A 17739-nucleotide genomic window follows, 5' to 3' on the forward strand; every position below is an offset into this window, starting at 1 on the left:
TGATTTTTGTAAGGATAGAAATCTATTTGGTCATTTGCCAAGGCTTAGATTATCGTATTTTGCTTAAAATACGAAAATAAGTTTTATAGGCATCAAGATGTCGCAATAACAATTAAAAATTGCTGCTTGGTTTTAAAAAAAAAGAATTAAAATAAGCTTTATTTTTGATCGCTTGCAATGGGTAACAGCAAAAAAGGTAGCAAATAATCCCAACTAAGCGATAATATTGGTTTTGGATCGCCCGTTTAGGCTATTGGACTCAAACGGCGGACTCCAGTAGCTAATGAACATCCATAAAAAATTGGAAATTCCAAAACGCAACGATTTTCTGCTTTTATGCAGCACTAATACGACTCATGATTAGTCAGCCGACAAACTCCAGTAGTTGATATCAATTCATAAAAAATTGCAAATTCTGCAAAACAACGACTTTTTATACAAAGCTGAAAATGTGGAAAAATATCGCTTTGTTAAGTCACTATGATGGTTTTCCTGACCCTTCAATAATGACCTTTGTTCTTAACGTCTACATAGACTCCAGAGACCTTCGAGAGTCGAATGATTTTTTTTGGTAACACCTACTACAAATGATTAATAGAGATATAGTCGGGTAGAGTATGAAATAACTTTCTACAATTGTAGATGCCGACGTTCGACGTTAAAGAGGGAGCTTGCCAGGCTGACTACTGCCGGGAACGATTGCTTGTTCCTTCCCCTCCATCGTCATCTCCAAACACCTGGAGTTGGGTACTCGGCTCGGGTAAAGTTTGAGAGCCAATGTGGACAACAATGCAACAGGCATGGAAGTGACATGAGGTTATATGAGAGCCGGGTTAATTTAAATCTGCTGAATAATCTCAATCTGAGCATAATTTTTCTTAAAGCAAAAGAAGCTGTAATTTAAAGACGTGATGGAATGTGTTGAAACTACAAACATTTAATGCTTAGTTGTGGTCTTTGCTAATTACTGTTGTTTCTAGAAGTCTCTCAAAAGTTATCATAAGCAGCATAAGACACACAATAGCAATTGAATAGATTCCGTTTAATATTTGATTTTGAATTATTGGATACAAGCAGCACGATCAATGACAATCATCTCACAAAGAAACGTAGAATTCACTTTAAACACGGTCATAATTTTTACGAATCATAGACAAGGTGTGAACCAGCAATTCATCGTGTACTCCACCACTACAGTAGAGATACACATTGGACTCAAAGTGCAAAACTTTCTACGCATGATTAATTTTTCGTTGACAACAATATAATATTATATAAGATAACTTTCAGTAGACATATTAAATCACACATTCGTAATATTATTGGCTACAAGAGTGCGCAATTTCCAGATGTTGAAAAGCAGTTGTTATTTTTGAATTATGGTCCAGAACAAAGAAGGGCTTTCATCCCAACCGCTGGTAGTATCAGTTCGTTTAACCGTGCATTGGAAACCACTGCTATTAATGCTGCCCATTTGTACAGCGTATCTGTAACATTGTTAAAACAACGTGTTTCAATACAGTTTATCAACGGTCCAAAGCACATGCACTTTTGGCCTGATGTCATCATTACACAATAAGAGTCACTTACGTTATCTGGCTAAAGAAATCTCCAATAACCCAAGCAAATATTTTTTTAGGTGCTGGATCTATTGTTGATGGGAACTTGACCGTTATGTCCGCTGTGTTGGAGCTGGATTTTTCAATGACCTGAGTTCCTGAAGAAAGATTCGGATAACATATAAAACGGAATAGTCTGACAAGCTAATCAGTTATTTATATGACTTGAACAAACGAATAAGTTGATGTGATAATAAAGTTTTAGGTTTTTGTACATAACAGCTACAGCAGACAAGGTAGTAATTTCACAAAGTAAGTTATTATAAAGGTAATTGTGCGCTTTTTAAACGTGTATTAACGAGTAAAAATCACACCAGTACCTTCTGCCGGAGGTACTTCTCTTCCTACAGCAGTCCATTCTAACTGTGGCTCTTCAGTCCATCCGTTAGTTTGGTCAGTACGAGTCACGCCAAACTTGAACTGTAAAGGGGTAATAACGACGTCTTGAACTTTGTAGCTGTTAGAAATTATTATTTGTAAACTTTATGCATTTAATGTGGCTTCTAATAGAGTTCAACGTTTCGTCAATTCTTTTCATCTATAGCTAACACCGGTCATTGTCGTTCGTACGTTCCGATGCTTCCTTGTACAGTTGCCGTCACTTGGGGTTTTGTGCCATTGTATGGGATGGGAAAACTGAAGGTCAAGTTCAAGGTATTCTTATCCGATGTAGGAAGAGACTGGGTTCCTGTTGAAAACAAATTTACTTGTCAAAACCGTGTTTGCGATGAGCACAAAAATCAAAACAAATCAGTTTTCATGTTTTGCAATATTTTTGCATTTAATCGTTTTCCATTATAACAAGATAACATTAACTTGCAATATAAGCTTAATGCAAGGCAAATCTTGTTCAATTTCGTTACCTCTTTGAGTGCTCATCTTGATTATTAGCAAACAAATGTATTACTTTTTAGGCAATGTAATCTGCAAATATAGCATCGACTTATTAACAACGAAATCACGTAAATTTCAACATATTATATATAGTAAGCAAGTATAACATAACCCTTAACTTCCTGATTTGCATTACCCCAATCGCCAGTTATATCGTAAAGATAAGTCATTGCGGTGTCTTTGACACTTGTCTGATTATTCCGTGTCCTAAAGGCTCAACTCTTGTCCTAAGACTCTTGATGTTTGGCCATTGACCCAGCCTCTTTATAGTCGGTCTGATCAAGCTGAAAGAAAAAGGTCCGCGTTTCCACGATTCCTATTGTTGACGACAATCCATTTTCGTTGAGTCATACTTGCTTGCAGTGTGCATATAATTAACGGCGATGATTGTCTAAAATTATGTGTATAATTTGTTTTAATTAACCTACACACTTTAGATGCAATATAAGTATTCTGAGCGATGTGTGGAGAAAAACAAACCGGAGATTACAATGGGTAACGTGCAGGGGTGAAGGGTAATCAACTCCAATTGATGAATAAAGCGTGTAAGCTTGATATTATTAATCATATAATTCTGGATTATTGCAAAACAAAGAGTATGGCTTCACTATAGGCTAATATTCGTGTGCAAGGTTTGTTTTTTTTTACAGCGCGTACACACAAATACCTCTTGGAGGGGAGCCCGTCGCGGCCGCATCACTCGCCTCAACCTAAAGCCACTACGGGGTTCAGTGGCGTGGCCAGGGTTGGGGAACTTTGGTGTCTACATATAGAGAGTACAGAGAGAAGTTAGGAACCAGTCTTGAAAGAAAATTCCAATTTCAGGGTCTGAGCACAGAAAGTTGCTTAAGGAGCCGTGCGTACTTTGATATTCCCTGAGCAATAGCATAGTGATGCAGTGGGCTACTGTATATGCTAAGTCGATTCAAATAATCGCGAGTTCGACGTTCCAACCAACACACTTATCTGTTAAACTTTAGTTATGCAGTATTTTGTTAATACGTGGTTGAAGAATAACTCAATGAAAAATTCTGAAAAATCTGATAATAATCTGACTAATCCTGGCTCCTTTTGGTGCAGCATGAAAGTAGGAAATCGTTGCGTTGCAGAATTCCCAATTTTCTATGAATGTGTATTAACTACTGGAATTCATTGTCTGACTAATCCTGGCTCACTTTGCTGCAGCATAAAAGTAGGAAATCGTTGCGTTGCAGAATTCCCAATTTTCTATGAATGTGTATTAACTACTGGAATTCATTGTCTGACTAATCCTGGCTCAATTTGCTGCAGCATAAAACTAGGAAATCGTTGCGTTGCAGAATTCCCAATTTTCTATGAATGTGTATTAACTACTGGAATTCATTGTCTGTCTAATCATGGATTACTTTAGTTGTGTATTTATTTTAGCCAAACACCATAATTGCCATAATTGTATCACCTGGAAATGTGTCTTTAATTCACTTTTATCTTTCGCTTAGTAGAGACTATTTGTTACCTTCTTTCTATTGCCGATTTCAAGGGATAAATTGGAAAATTATTTTAATAATGTTCTTTGGACGAAGTGACATTTTTCAATTGTTATCGCCACATTTTATTAGCTTTAAATTTCACTTTTTTATTTTAAGCAAAATATGTGAATGAAGTCTCCACGATTGACGAAAAAGATTTTTATTCTTATAAAATTGACCTAATCTCAGCTTAACAAGGGTTAGGTTATTGCAAGCCTGTTTAGCGCAATTTCAAATTAAAAAAAAAACAACACCAACGATATGATGAAAGATGTTTGGAAATCCCGTGGAATTACAGCATGCTTTCACCTGAGTTCTACGCAGGAAACAATGTGCAGCATTTTATGGGCAACGCCTGCATTTTTGACTTCGGCCTGACTTTTGAATTGTTCACCACTCAGAACTTGTCCGACATTAGTCGGAATGCATATACGAGTCGTGATCTATAATTTGTTGTCAAAAAATGGTGGTGACGTTGTCTAAAAGTAACAAACAGAGTGCCTGTAAAAACTTGTAAACTTGAATCTCATTTGTGAGCACACTTTCTGACAAAGCATTTTTCGCGCACGCGCACAACGGATGGCGCATAAGTTTTATTGAACGTTTCGAATATGACAAAACAAAGGCCTTTTGAATTAAACGCAGCGGTAAACTTTCCAGTTCTGATAAATCATTAGTGAAGAGCACAGAACCAATACCACTTCCGATGTCGTTATGACGTCAGCATGTAGTTGGAACGCGTAAATACGTTGGTGGTACGAAGAAGCGGAAGGGATACGTCAAACGCTCAGCAGTTCAACTAAGTACCGATTATACAGTATATAGAAAGGAAGAGAAACTGTGTGCGCATTTTATTTTATAAAGCATTCCCGTTTCCGATCTTTCTTGACAGTGAAATAAGATTCAAAATAGAGTAGTAAATTTTGAAAATTTCAATCTTTTAAAGACAGCAGTAGGATTTTCTTAGAGTGATGCAGATAAGTTCGAAGCTTGTATCAAAACTGGTTGTCAATTAGTTGTGATTGTTTTCACATGAATCATAACTTTCATTGATCAAATCTAATATTGATTTTACCCAGTCATATATGATTCGTATAAAGTCGAATCGTTTCACTGCAAGAATAAATATGAAGACGAGCTGTATCCTATTATCAGAAAAGCTACCAACAAAAAGCTTACCTTGATTACTAATGATTAAAGGTTTAGTTTATAGAGCATTTGGAAAAGCGATAAGTTTAAATCGATGCAACACAAAAACTTCAATTCAAGCTAATTGGAAGGTGTTGAATAGAGTAAATGTCATGAATTCAGTAATACAAAAATTTCTGACTGATTAATAAATTTGTCACTTAAGAAAAAATGTAAGAACAGGCTTTGTCAGCAATATGTCATAGAATTTTACTATTGCTTTGTTTCTGTGCAGACTTGATTTAAAAATCTAGTTAAAAAGTTTAATTACTGAATTTAGATTTGCTGATATTTAATTGGTGAGGTGCAAAAAAGTTGTAAAAGTTGTTTTTTAATACAGTATACAGATTTTATTTTTTCTAGATTTTTCTCTAGATTTCTGAAACGTTGTATAGGATATCAAACTTTGCACTTATATAATGACTTCTGAATGTGGTAATTAAACTAGTAGTCAAATTAAAAAGGATTCCGTTATTGCACATTAACAACATAAACGCAACTACATCAGATCAATGTTTCACTTTGATAAATTTTTTTTTTAATAAATTTAATCAGGTGAGCAGTACCTACCTAAATCGAAAAGAAACTCGTTGCAAATGACGTTGGTGTATCCCATTCCATTTCGAGTAACTCCTACTGTAACGGTCAACGTACTAGAGAATGGAAACAGGTTAGGACTTAACGTGAATTGGTAAAAATTCTAATAAGATAAGCGAAAAGTCTAAACCAACATTCGGGCTATTTTAACAAGAAACCGGGACGAATGTTTTCAAAAGTAAAACAGTGACACATTACTTTTTTCAAAACAACCGCTGTATCTGCATTATGAGCCACAGTGTTTAAAGATTTCAGGTTGAAGGCATTGTCTCCACTCCATTAGCATTTCGGTTTACCGTAGCACGCACTGACTCACCGGATGGCTGGACCGAGTCACCAATGATGATTTGGAAAGCAATGGGGCCGAAAGTGCCAGACCCAAAAGGTATTATAGCCCAAAAGCTGGCAACGAAAACTCAACATCATCAAGTACCAAAAATTTAATGATTTTGTCTTGGGTAATTAAGAGATATTTGTTGATTGACTGTGTCCTTATTGGCATGGAGTGTGTAGATGTGATGTTACCCAGCTTACCCCAAATTTTGTATTTCCTTCGACGTACCAGGTACTCTATGACGTCGCAAAGTAGGCCTACCTTTTTTGACGTAAACTTGTGATACATCACGTCTTCAAACCCAAGCGGTGACGCAGCTGGTCAATTAAACTTTTTAGTTGAGATGCAGTTGATCAAAATAGACCAGCACACGTCTGACACTTAGCAGTGTTGTGTTAATTTTGTTCCGAGTTTCATACGATTAATTAATTATCAGTGGAACTTTCACTTACATAGTCAGCTAAGTTTTAATCATTGTAATAATTATAATTATATTGTATTAATTATTATGTCATATTATAATTTTCCTATAATTCTTCTTTAAATTTACCAATTAAACAGTAATTCCTTGGGAAATTTTGTTTCTTAGGGTTTCAGAATATTGGGAATTCGGATAAAAACACCTTAGATGTTACAGTCAATTTCTCTGAACCACGAGATGAAGCTCCCAACATATTTGCTTGGGTGCTAGGAACATTTGCTAATCAGATCACGTGAGTACCGGCTGTCAAAAGTTTATTGTCGTGTTTTCTAGTTTTTTTTTAATATTACAAAGTTATCTATGTTTCTTTGTATTAGTTGGTTTCATAATTTGCTTCAATATTTATCACAGATACGCCGTGCAAATGGGCAGCATTAACAGCGGTGGTTTCCAATGCACGGTTCGTCGAACTGATGATACCAACGGTTGGAACCAGAATCCAACTTTGATCTGGACTATAATAGATAAAGACTCAAATCATTGGATCTCAATCATGGAGAATTTAGAAATTTGTAGCGGGAATTGTGTTTGTGGAACTTTGTTTAGCGATACAGTTTTGCAACGACCAGATTGCAGTCTGCAGGAATAACAATGACCAAAATAATTTAAAATCTCACACATGTTAAGTTTCACTTTCACGCTTGTTTGTAGTAATGTTAAGTTCATGCTTTGCTTTAACTGTTGTACTATCTTTAAACATTTGTTGTGCTATCGTTACAAAATCCGTTTTTGAGCAGTAGCTTTATTGCATCATAACACCCACTTAAAATTTCGACTTGCTTACTGTGCTGTTACTGTATCGCAGTGGTTCCCAAACTTTATCTACTCGCGTACCATTTTTTTGGTTCATGTAGCGTTCGCGTACCACCTACATTGTAAGTGGTCCGACAAAACTCCAGAATTCACAAATAAAAAATGATAAGCAAAATGTTTACTAAAGGCTCGTGAATATTAAACAAAAATTAGTCGAACTTTTACCGCCCTCGCTACAGTGCTACAGCATAACTAACGTATTACAAAAACTAACTTCAAGGATTTGTTATGTAGTAATAAACGACGTTCTATTTCGTCACAAAGAAACCCTGTTTTACAATCCAATGCGTGAATACCCTAAGGAATTAGTATTCAGTAGGGAATATAGCATGAAATTTTACGCTCTACCTAATTTATGTGAATTAAATTAATGCCCAAGACAATAAAAGATCTTTTGTGATCGTTTAGTGTGAATTTGATAAGTTGCTCGCGTACCACCTGGAAGACCTTCGTGTACCACTAGTGGTACGCGTACCATAGTTTGGGAACCACTGCTGTATCGGTACAAAATTCCAAACCTTAGTGGTAGTGAAACTAACTTATTGGTCGGTGGTGCCAAATGTATCAATCGTATGCAGTGAGTTATCGAAAACAACCAACTAATTGCTGGCGTCTTAAACGTCGACTTATCTGTGTGAGAGGGCGTTCTCTGCAACGGTTGTTGTAGAAAGAAAATACAGATATAGGCCTACACCAGACGTGGACAGCGGCATAATTGTGGTTTGTCTGGTACAGAACCATGTGTACAAGAATTTGGATCCAATGACCTAAGCCAGATTATCCCATTGAGATGCTAATACAAAATCTGAATACTAAACAAAACGCAAAGAATTCACAAACTAAAGTACATGGTATCACAAAATATATTTTCATTTTCGTTAAATGCAATCTGTGTGATTGAAATAGGTCTCGATTTCATTCAACTATGTAATGTGAGCTTTAATCGAAGTACAAAGAATCATTTCTTTTTTATTCTATTCTAAAGTGGTGTTTCTCAAATGCAAGTAAATGGATAATGTATTGCAATATTCTTCCGCACTAAAACACAAAGTGGCAACATGTGAACAGACGAACTGTCGAAGTGGAATTTTCCAATTTTATTTCTGCTTTTCGTTTCGACTTGTAATTAATTGTATTATTGTTTTAATCGGTTGTGTTTTGTCATTTCAGATATGCTGGAATTTGATCTAAAATATTCTTTGTAATTCGAAAATGTAAAATGTAAAAAAAATTTACTTTGAAAACATTTTCCTTTTTATGTCGCGATAACATTCTGATATAATTGAGATATTTTATTATACGCTGTTGTGTAATCTACATTCAACTTTGATGTGAACATGTTAAGTCTCTAAACGCATTGGTTAATTATTATCCCTGTAGAATTTTGTAACTGATTACATTTATCCATAAGATTGAGAAATAAATATTGTTTACAGGTTTACTTAATCTATTTGAGCTGATAGCAAGTTGCTGACAGTTTTTTCGAATGAATGCTGCTTTTACCACAAGCCTAAGCATTACACGCCTAAAAATTTAAACCAAACATAAGCCTGAGTATTCGGCTTTTTCTGGGAGATGCAGAGCTGCCGCGGATCAAAAGTGGATCCCGATGGGATGGTTCCGCGCCATACTCTTTTGTAGGCAGCTGTTTAGTCTCAAAGTACAGCGACAACATTTTATTGGCCTCAATGTCCCAGATTCTGAGTGTGGCCTACAGTTAACTTTCCACGTCGGTATCCGGCCTGCACCAGGTGGTCGATTATGACGCGGGCGTAGATCAGACGTTCAGGGATCTTGGAGGGAACGCGGAAAAGAATTATAGGACGATATGGCTCTTTAGGTCCCCTAGCGGCTTCTGCGATTTTGGTATTGCGATTAGCTCCTCCTTAATTTGGGAAGTTGAAGGTGGAAACACAGGAAGCTATAAAATCAAATGTTTAGGACTTAAGGACGTAAGCAGGAGCTAGGAGTTCGGTGCAAATGTTGTTTGAGTCCGAAGCCCTTGGTATGTTCAAATTCACTTGATATATGGCGAAGGTTAGGGCTGGTATGTTGTTCGACTCCTTACTCAGAAGGCTGCTGCTTCAGTTGTATGCTAGCTTCGCTCATATATTGAAAGAAAAAACACAACCTTCTTAATTCAAGGCTTTAATCGAACTGCTGTCCTGTGAGCAAGCAGTGCAGAAAGGAATGGGATGGAAAATCGGACGCGCAGTGTGGAAATTATCACGTGCGGGGAGTATTCTGAGGGCGCCAACCAGCGACCAACGAAGACGCACCCAACGGCCGCTACAGATACACTTGGAGTGATAATAATTAATGTGAGAAAACTTAAATATGGTTAAAGCACAAATGAAATTACAAAACATAGGCTATGAGACTTGCACAACAATAGAACATGCCTTCAATACAGACAAATTGGAGCTTAACCACATTAAAATGATCAAACCTCTTCATGTATGTTTTAAAGGGCTGAGTTGACTGTCAAAACAGTAATTGCAATACTTATTGATCAACTTTCAAACAATTTTAACTTATCTAGGAAGAAAGATATTTACACCAAGAAGATCTTGAACAAAACTTCCCATTTCTCTGTCATAAACTCAGTATTTTGTCATCCCTAAAAGATATTTGCAATTTGACAAATGCTTACTATTTACACTAAATATATAACATGTTAAGAATTCAGAGCGAAACACACTTGATAACTAAGCTATTTCAACATCTTGGGCAGGTAAATGCACTTACTGAGTACATACAGTTACATGCACATTTATTATAAAAAACAGTCAAATTACTACATCTATGCTTTTAGTTAGGTTTGTAGACTTGTAGAGGTTGGGGTCGTTTAGAATGCAGAGGTTGATGCCGACAGATGCAGATACAGAGTTTTATCGGTCTTAGCTTACGTTATTGACTTAGTTAACCTACTACATTAGTATCTGACTCTATTGTTGCGTGCGGTTAGAATTCTCTAACCTTTTTGACAGCCGAACGTTCTTATTATATTATAACAAATACCGTTTGCCAGAAAAGGCTTTTATTGTAGGTGGTGTACACTTTCTCAACATTACAAATAACCAAGAACACAAGTCATACGACTGTTTACACGATGTCTACTGATTTGCGATCACCACGACTACAGTAGTACCGTATTACATATGTCTATAACTTCGCGTCTGCGTCTGAGGCTCTGAGGGAGTCTCGCGCAGAAGTTCAAGCTTATAAAACGTGCTGCGATGTGGCGGAAATATATGACAAAAAAGGCATGAACATTTCAAGGCGTGTGGACGTGGAAAACAGTGCGTTTGCAATGCAAATTACATTCGGTTAAAGTTGGAAACAGTTTCTTGGAAGCGACTTGGTAACGTACAAATAAGGAGCTTTCACACGAAGTTATTCGTAGCAAGTTTTCAAATATACCAACGATAGTTTGCAGTGTTCTGAAAAAGCAAGTTTATGAACTCCAATTACTAGCTGGAAAACTCTTTCCTAAGAATGATGTGGCGGGACTGAAAGTTTAAAAACTCCAATTGTTCTGGAAAACACATTTCTAAGAATGACGTAATGATTTTACAAAAGCCACCCAGGCCGCCACAGACTGTTATCCATACTGTTATCCATACTGTTGCTGACTTGATTATTGAAACAGTGCAAGTACAACCTTTTGTGATTTTGTTTTTTCAACTACATGCAACCTGTTATTAAGCTAGCTAATGGGCTATGGTCTACTAAGAAGCTTCACTTCCAGACTTTTGCATTGCATCAACTTAATAGGACTAAAACGTTAGAAGAACCTAAGATTTTAGCCCATCAGCATTCAACAATTTTACCTTTTACCTAGGCCATGCAATTAATACTGCTAAATCAAAGAATTTTCTCATTAATATCAATAATAACGTTTGACTGCTGACATCCAAATACCGTAACCAAAAATATTTACAGGCGTTGTTAAAAACAGACAAGTCTAGACTAGGCATACCACATTAAAATCATTAGGCAGTTTATCATTAGGCTAAAAGTTAACATCAACCAACAACTTATAGGCTACCTGTTTAACTAGTTTGGTTCCATTAACAGAACACTTACTAATAACAGTAAACTTATTGAGCGCTTAAGAATAATAATTAATTAGTTTACTCTACATAGTTTATAAAAAAATAAACGGAAACCCTGCTGTCATTCTGCTAGGATTCTGCCAGAATGACGGTGGTTCTTTCGGTTAGGACCCGCCTCTAGCCTATATCAAACAGGACCAATTATGCAGTGTTAATGACGGACACACTAAACGCCTGACTGCCTGAAAGAGTTGAAATCGAAAACTAGGCCTATTTTGTTCATTTCAGCCTTTCAGATTTTTAGTGAAATCCGTTAATACTTTGTGCAAGGCCATTCCAACGGTTGTAACTGCAATTCCGATGCCATTTCACAGATTTGTTGCACAGATAAACCTATGTTATATGTTAAACTGGCCAGTAATCACACTGTACCATACTGTAGTTCATCTATTCCTGTGGTATACGGTGTGCATCAATCACTATACAAACCTTATCCATACATACCGGTATAGCCTACATCTCAGTAGCCTACACCATCAGATTGTACCGTACAATGACCAGCCACAGCCGTTCGGTTGGATTATTCATTCGACATAGGATTAGCCTTACGACGATTACTTTAAAAGATGGAATTATTATACCGTTAGCTCATAGGAATGGCTAATCTGTGCGTTCCCTTTCCTATATGAGCTAATCCTTGACGAATCAGTTGGCTTTCCAGAACATTAGTATCATGCAACCAACCAAAAACCAAAGAAATTCTTTTTGGAGATCTGTTTCCTGTCTGAGACCGTAGGCTACGCAATACCTTCGAAAACGTCGGATCCAACTTTCCATTTGTGAGGTGAAGTTGAAGAATTCGGGAGACTTCAGCTTCAAAACCGCATCTGTTGCTCATTACGTCTTTAGCATCCTTCTTCAAAACTACTGGCACCAATGCTGCGCTGGCTATAGCTGCATAAGAGGCAACTTTTGCTTATCATACCGCTACTCATGGGCAAAGTTTTAAAAGTTCAGATTGCACTTCCAAGTTGGTTTCAAAACTGTTCGAGCCTAAATTTTCCTTCGGCAAAACAAAGTGTGAATCGATAGTTGTTAACGTTATTGCCCCCATGTCCCGCTGACGAACTTCGCCAGGAAGGAAGAAAGAATCAAGTTAACTTCGTTACTGTTACAATTGATGCCTCCAACAGGGAAGAAGTAAAACATGTTCCCATTGTAGTTCGCTACTTTCTACCTGAAACTGGCGTTAAAGTGAAGCTGTTGCAATTTAAATCTGTTCCTGGAGAAACTGCTGCAATACTAAGCAAATTCCTGCTCTCGGTTCTTAACCGTACAGGACTCAAGAAGAAACTGATTGGATTTTGCGCGGACCACTGCGATACGAATTTTGGAGGTTTTAAAAGAAGAGGACAACATAATGTTTTTTTAAAGGTAAGGAAAACCTCAAACGGAATCTTGTCTGCATTGGATGTGCAGTTCTTATCGTCCACAACTGCCTTCAGCATGCTGTTGATACTTTGGCAGTGTGCATCGAAAGCCTCGTTGTTCAAATTTACAAATTCTTTTACATTTATACTTTTCGACTTTTGGAACTTAAAGAGTTTTGCGAATTTGTTGATGTTAAGTACAAAAGGGTTTGCAACATGGCAACACCAGGTTTTTATCCTTACTACCTGCTTTACAACTCGTTCTTGAAATGTTTGAAGCATTGAAGAGCTACTTTAAATCACAAGAACGTTGCCCAACCATCATTAGTCAATGTTTTGATGAACCAGCCCAAGAACTCTATCTCACATTTGTGCATGGAGAGTTGAAGTACTTTAATAAGATTATGGTGAAGATAGAAAGGCAGAAGACTAGTGCTGTAGATGTGGCAAATATTTTTATGGAGTTAAAGTTTAACTTGCATGGAAAGAAGGTAAATAACATAATTGTCCCATACCAAGCAAAGTATCTTTTGGAAAAGCTTGAGAAAGAAGAAATAGTTGCAAGGGTGTTTCTTACAGAAGTTTGAGATTTTTACGAGAAATGTGAATCATATCTGAATGATTATAGCGATGCCTATGAAGATGTGATACCTCATCTTTGGATGAACTTGAGTGAAGACTTTTCCTGGCCACTTGTACGTAGGTCTGCGGAAAATATCAACAAAATGTTTCAGAACCAAATGATCAACATGGACTTCCTTTTCGATGAGCCTGTTTTGATAAAGAAATACATGTCTGAGAGTGAGAGGAAAGAATCGTGGAAAATGCAACAACATCTCTTGAACAAAATTGGATCCAATTGTTCCAAACTTTTATCAACGAAAACATAACCATTCCAAACTTTTAAAAACTTGTCGAGTTTGTGCTTTGTCTGTCTGGAACATCAGCACCAGTTGAACGAATTTTTTCAATTATGAACAATATGTGGCCCGATGACAGAGGCCAAATGCTAGAACAGATTGTCAAAGCTCTCCTCACTTGCAAATTTAATGTTGATTTGAGATGTAGTGAATTTTATGAAAAGATAAAATCGAACACTACTTCTGAAAAAGGTTTTCGTTGGTGAAATAGGCCTACATATATTGGTAATTTGCCCATATTCATTAATTAGTTGCATTAAATTTTTTTGTTGTAGGCCTATATTAAGTTCATTTGCAGTTTTCAATATGCGTCCCGGATTTGCATTTCTAAAAAAGGACAAGCCTATAAGTTATGTTATGCTTGCTTACTATATATCATATGTTGAAGTTTACGTGCTTTCGTTGTTAAAAGTTGGTACTATATTTGCAGATTACATTGCCCGAAAAGTAATACATTTGTTTGCTAATAATCACAATGAGTACTCAAAATGGTACTGAAATTGAACAAGATTTACCTTGCATTAGGTTTATACTATACTGCAATATTATCTTGTTATAATGGAAAACGATTAAATGCAAAAGTATTGCAAGACATGAAAACTGATTTGTTGTGATTTTTGTGTTCATCGCAAAATAAGGTTTTGAAAATTAAATTTGTTTTCAACAGGAACCGTGGCTCTTCCTGCATCGGATCAGAATTCCTTGGACTTGACATGCTGTTTTCCCATCCCATACAATGGCACAAGTCCCCTAGTGACGGTAAAAGTACAAGGAAGCAGCGGAAAGTAAGAACGAAAATAACTGGTGTAAAGCTATAGATGAAAAGAATTGACGAGACGTTGAAATCTATTAGAAGCCACATTAAATGCATAAAGTTTACAAACCACAATTTTCAACAGCTACACTGTTCAAGGCATCATTCCTTCCCCTTTAGCATTTCGGTTTACTGTGACTCGTACTGACCAACCTGGCGGATGGACTGAACAGCCAGAGTTAGAGTGGAATGCTGAAGGAAGAGAAGTACCTCCAGCAAGAGGTACTGGTGTGATTTTTACTCATTAATACACGTTTGAAAAACGCGCAATTTGTCTTTGTAATAATTTACTTTGTAAAATTACTACCTTGTCTGCTGTAGCTGTTATGTACAAAAACCTAAGACTTTAATATCACACGAACTTATTCGTTTGTTCAAGTCATATATCAACAACTGATTAGCTTGTCAGCCAATTCTGTTTTATATGTTGTTTGAATCCTTCTCCAGGAAATCAGACCATTGCAGCATCCAGCACCAACACAGCAAACGTATCGGTCCAATTCCCGTCAGCAATAGACCCAGCACCTGAAGACATATTTGCTTGGGTTAATGGAAACTTTGCTAACCAGATAACGTAAGTGACTCTTATTGTGTAATGATGACACCAGGCCAAAAGTTTGCTTTGGCCCGTTGATAAACTGTATTGAAACACTTAGTTTTATCAATATTACAGATACGCTGTACAAATGGGCAGCATTAACAGCGGTGGTTTCCAATGCACCGTTCAACGAACTGACGCTACCAACGGTTGGGATCAAAGACCTATTTTGTACTGGACCATAATTCAACCATAACAACTGCTTTTCAACATCTGAGATTGCGCACACTTATGGTCAATAATTACGAATGTGCGATTTGATATGTCTAATGAAAGTTATCTTATATAGTATTGTGAAATGTGTGGCTAAAATCATGACAGCTTAGAAGTCAGCCATAGTTACTTCGGCGTAAACAGCAATATAACGCCTACAGCACAGCAGCTTCTGTTCGACGAGGTGGTCGGCATTTAGCCTTTGATTCCGCCTCGTCGTTGTTGGAATGATTGGCTATAAGTAGGGCCATTTTTATATGACCTTAAAAAATCAATAATATGACTTTATTTTTTGGAAAATATGACTTTATGTGAAAATCGTGTATTTTTACATGCGAACAACGTCACTCACGGAACTAAAGAGTAAAACATACGCAACATAACAGTAATACACATCCATTTTTATTTTAAACCACAGTTGTAGTACAGTTTCATGTAGCGTGGAATGTTAGAGTCTTTGAAGTTACGATTTGGACGTAAAAATGACTTTAGTAAGGAAAATGAGCGCTCCACAGACGCTGATGTGGGTTGACACTTCTGCAGTTTTGCATAAAGCGCTGGTGAAATGTCTTGTCTTTGTAGCTCCATAATTTGTTTCACATCGTTTTTGTCCAATCGCTTCTTAATGTAATTTTTGAGCTCAAGCGGATCTTTTCTGAAATCAAGGGCATTTAGATCAGCATGGGCCTCTTTGATGGTGTACGTACAACTTTCCATTTTGAGTATTAAGTTTGAAATATTGTTGTAGTGGAGGCATATTTCTGTTAACTGACTAGTCAACTTTGGATCGCTGCATTTGATTCTTTCACTTTTGGCATGCTGAACCAGATATTCTCTCTATGTCTAAGTCTCTGTATATATTTAACTGTTATATTCTTCAGTTTGCTACTAGTTGTACTGTATTTGTATATAAGTAGACCAAGGTTGAGCTTTTTAGCTTGCCTACCCACTGACTGAACTTCACATGACGTCCCACTTCAATGCACAGAAGTAGAACAGATTGTGTTGCAACACAATGCAATGTGTGACCTCATAAAATATAGGTCTGTGACTGTAAGTGTTATGTAGGCTAATCCTACAGTTTGCCTTCGTTCAATCAGAAATTGCCTTACTTTCTTAATGCTTAATTGCTTCACCGCTTAAATTCGTACTTTTTATTTAAAGTATACAACGATATGACTTTATAACTCAAAAATATGACTATATAACTTAAAAAGCTGATTTATGACCTAACCAGGAAAATATGACTTCATAACTTTCTTAATATACCTCATAGGGATGCGGTTTTTGCGTTAAAATTGATTTCACGACTTACTGATGCATAGAAAAAAATATGACTTTAATGACTTTAAATGGCCTTAGCTATAAGGCTATATTTCCATTTTTTTCTTTATGAACCTAATTAACATTTTTGCATTTCATAGAGTTGCAAAGCTAAGGAATTTGCCAGGCAGAGTTAGAATGAAACGCTTGGGAGTAGAGGGTTGGAGCCAAATATTTGACTGTTTAATTTGTTTAGTTTAAAACAAAACTAACTGTTTACAACAGAATAGGCCATATACCATACAATGTGTGCTTCTAATGTGCTTCATTCAGGGTGAGCTGGTAGGCTTAAACGTTTGTCAGGAATTTTTCAGCTTGACAAGTGACTGTAGCTAATAATGACCAGGAACAGATTATTAAAAACAACCGAATTACATGCCCATATAAGGCAATGATTTTCAATAAAAGTGAGATCTGTGCTCGCACTTGGATATTGTGGTAGCAGCTTAAGATGTTCAACTGCAAATTTTGAAAATTAAGTTTTGACCGCTTATATTACTTTTTTGAGCAAAACTCGTCGCATAAATTAAAAGATGTTATCCGTTGCACAAATATCTTGCCTTATTCATGTGAAAAACCACTGTTGTATAAATTATATGGTGATGATGTTGTCGTTGTTGTCTTTCATGAAGTCTTTGAAATATATCAATATGAAACTATAGAAAGAAAATTACCAGCACGGACGGCTGGATATCCAGCGCAACCAGAGAAATGAACCAGAGGAAATAACCTGAGCAATCAGGTTGCACAATTACGCCTAATTATGAGCGCGTTAACTTCATCGTTTGCGATGACTAATAGCATTGTTTAGCATACTCACTCACATTAACCCCTGGTCACCTGTTATATGTAAAGTCATATTATTTCACCGGAAGTTTGCGTAGCGTACGTACAAAATGTGAATCCATTACATGCGGCAACAGGACAATGTTCCGTTGAATGACACTCC

General features: G+C 36.6%; 3 protein-coding genes across 4 annotated transcripts; 2 read left to right on the forward strand and 1 right to left on the reverse strand.

Moving 5' to 3' along the window:
* Positions 1-1095: 1095 nt before the first annotated feature.
* Positions 1096-2716, reverse strand: LOC143469126 (uncharacterized). The gene is made up of 6 exons (XM_076966698.1): positions 2650-2716; positions 2483-2543; positions 2190-2307; positions 1940-2076; positions 1591-1717; positions 1096-1487 (listed from the first exon to the last, which is right to left on the reverse strand). Exons 2-6 carry the CDS (start codon positions 2496-2498, stop codon positions 1367-1369), a joined length of 519 nt encoding a protein of 172 aa, XP_076822813.1. The 5' UTR covers positions 2499-2543; positions 2650-2716; the 3' UTR covers positions 1096-1366.
* A 2142-nt stretch (positions 2717-4858) lies between these two features.
* On the forward strand, positions 4859-8076 carry LOC143469792 (uncharacterized). 2 transcript variants are annotated; one of them, XM_076967614.1, is made up of 5 exons: positions 4859-5644; positions 5765-5879; positions 6055-6191; positions 6730-6853; positions 6973-8076. In XM_076967614.1, exons 1-5 carry the CDS (start codon positions 5629-5631, stop codon positions 7208-7210), a joined length of 630 nt encoding a protein of 209 aa, XP_076823729.1. In that variant the 5' UTR covers positions 4859-5628; the 3' UTR covers positions 7211-8076. The 2 variants fall into 2 exon arrangements, with proteins under 2 accessions (XP_076823729.1, XP_076823730.1); XM_076967615.1 differs by having other exon boundaries at positions 4859-5508; positions 6973-8075.
* A 3552-nt stretch (positions 8077-11628) lies between these two features.
* LOC143469183 (uncharacterized) lies at positions 11629-15545 on the forward strand. The gene is made up of 5 exons (XM_076966780.1): positions 11629-14333; positions 14510-14627; positions 14742-14878; positions 15104-15230; positions 15330-15545. Exons 1-5 carry the CDS (start codon positions 14318-14320, stop codon positions 15448-15450), a joined length of 519 nt encoding a protein of 172 aa, XP_076822895.1. The 5' UTR covers positions 11629-14317; the 3' UTR covers positions 15451-15545.
* Positions 15546-17739: the final 2194 nt, after the last annotated feature.

The sequence above is a fragment of the Clavelina lepadiformis genome, chromosome 8 (genome assembly GCF_947623445.1).
Source record: "Clavelina lepadiformis chromosome 8, kaClaLepa1.1, whole genome shotgun sequence".
NCBI lineage: Eukaryota > Metazoa > Chordata > Ascidiacea > Aplousobranchia > Clavelinidae > Clavelina > Clavelina lepadiformis.

What these genes read in the sequence shown, in the direction of transcription:
- LOC143469126 (XM_076966698.1), bottom strand. An exon ending in AGAAGTACCTCCGGCAGAAG is followed by an intron (nt 1,718 to 1,939) that starts GTACTGGTGTGA and finishes ATCTTTCTTCAG; the next exon opens with GAACTCAGGTCATTGAAAAA. An exon ending in GATTTCTTTAGCCAGATAAC is followed by an intron (nt 1,488 to 1,590) that starts GTAAGTGACTCT and finishes ACAATGTTACAG; the next exon opens with ATACGCTGTACAAATGGGCA.
- LOC143469183 (XM_076966780.1), top strand. An exon ending in GTACAAGGAAGCAGCGGAAA is followed by an intron (nt 14,628 to 14,741) that starts GTAAGAACGAAA and finishes AATTTTCAACAG; the next exon opens with CTACACTGTTCAAGGCATCA. An exon ending in AGAAGTACCTCCAGCAAGAG is followed by an intron (nt 14,879 to 15,103) that starts GTACTGGTGTGA and finishes ATCCTTCTCCAG; the next exon opens with GAAATCAGACCATTGCAGCA.
- LOC143469792 (XM_076967614.1), top strand. An exon ending in GAAAGTGCCAGACCCAAAAG is followed by an intron (nt 6,192 to 6,729) that starts GTATTATAGCCC and finishes TTTGTTTCTTAG; the next exon opens with GGTTTCAGAATATTGGGAAT. An exon ending in ACATTTGCTAATCAGATCAC is followed by an intron (nt 6,854 to 6,972) that starts GTGAGTACCGGC and finishes TATTTATCACAG; the next exon opens with ATACGCCGTGCAAATGGGCA.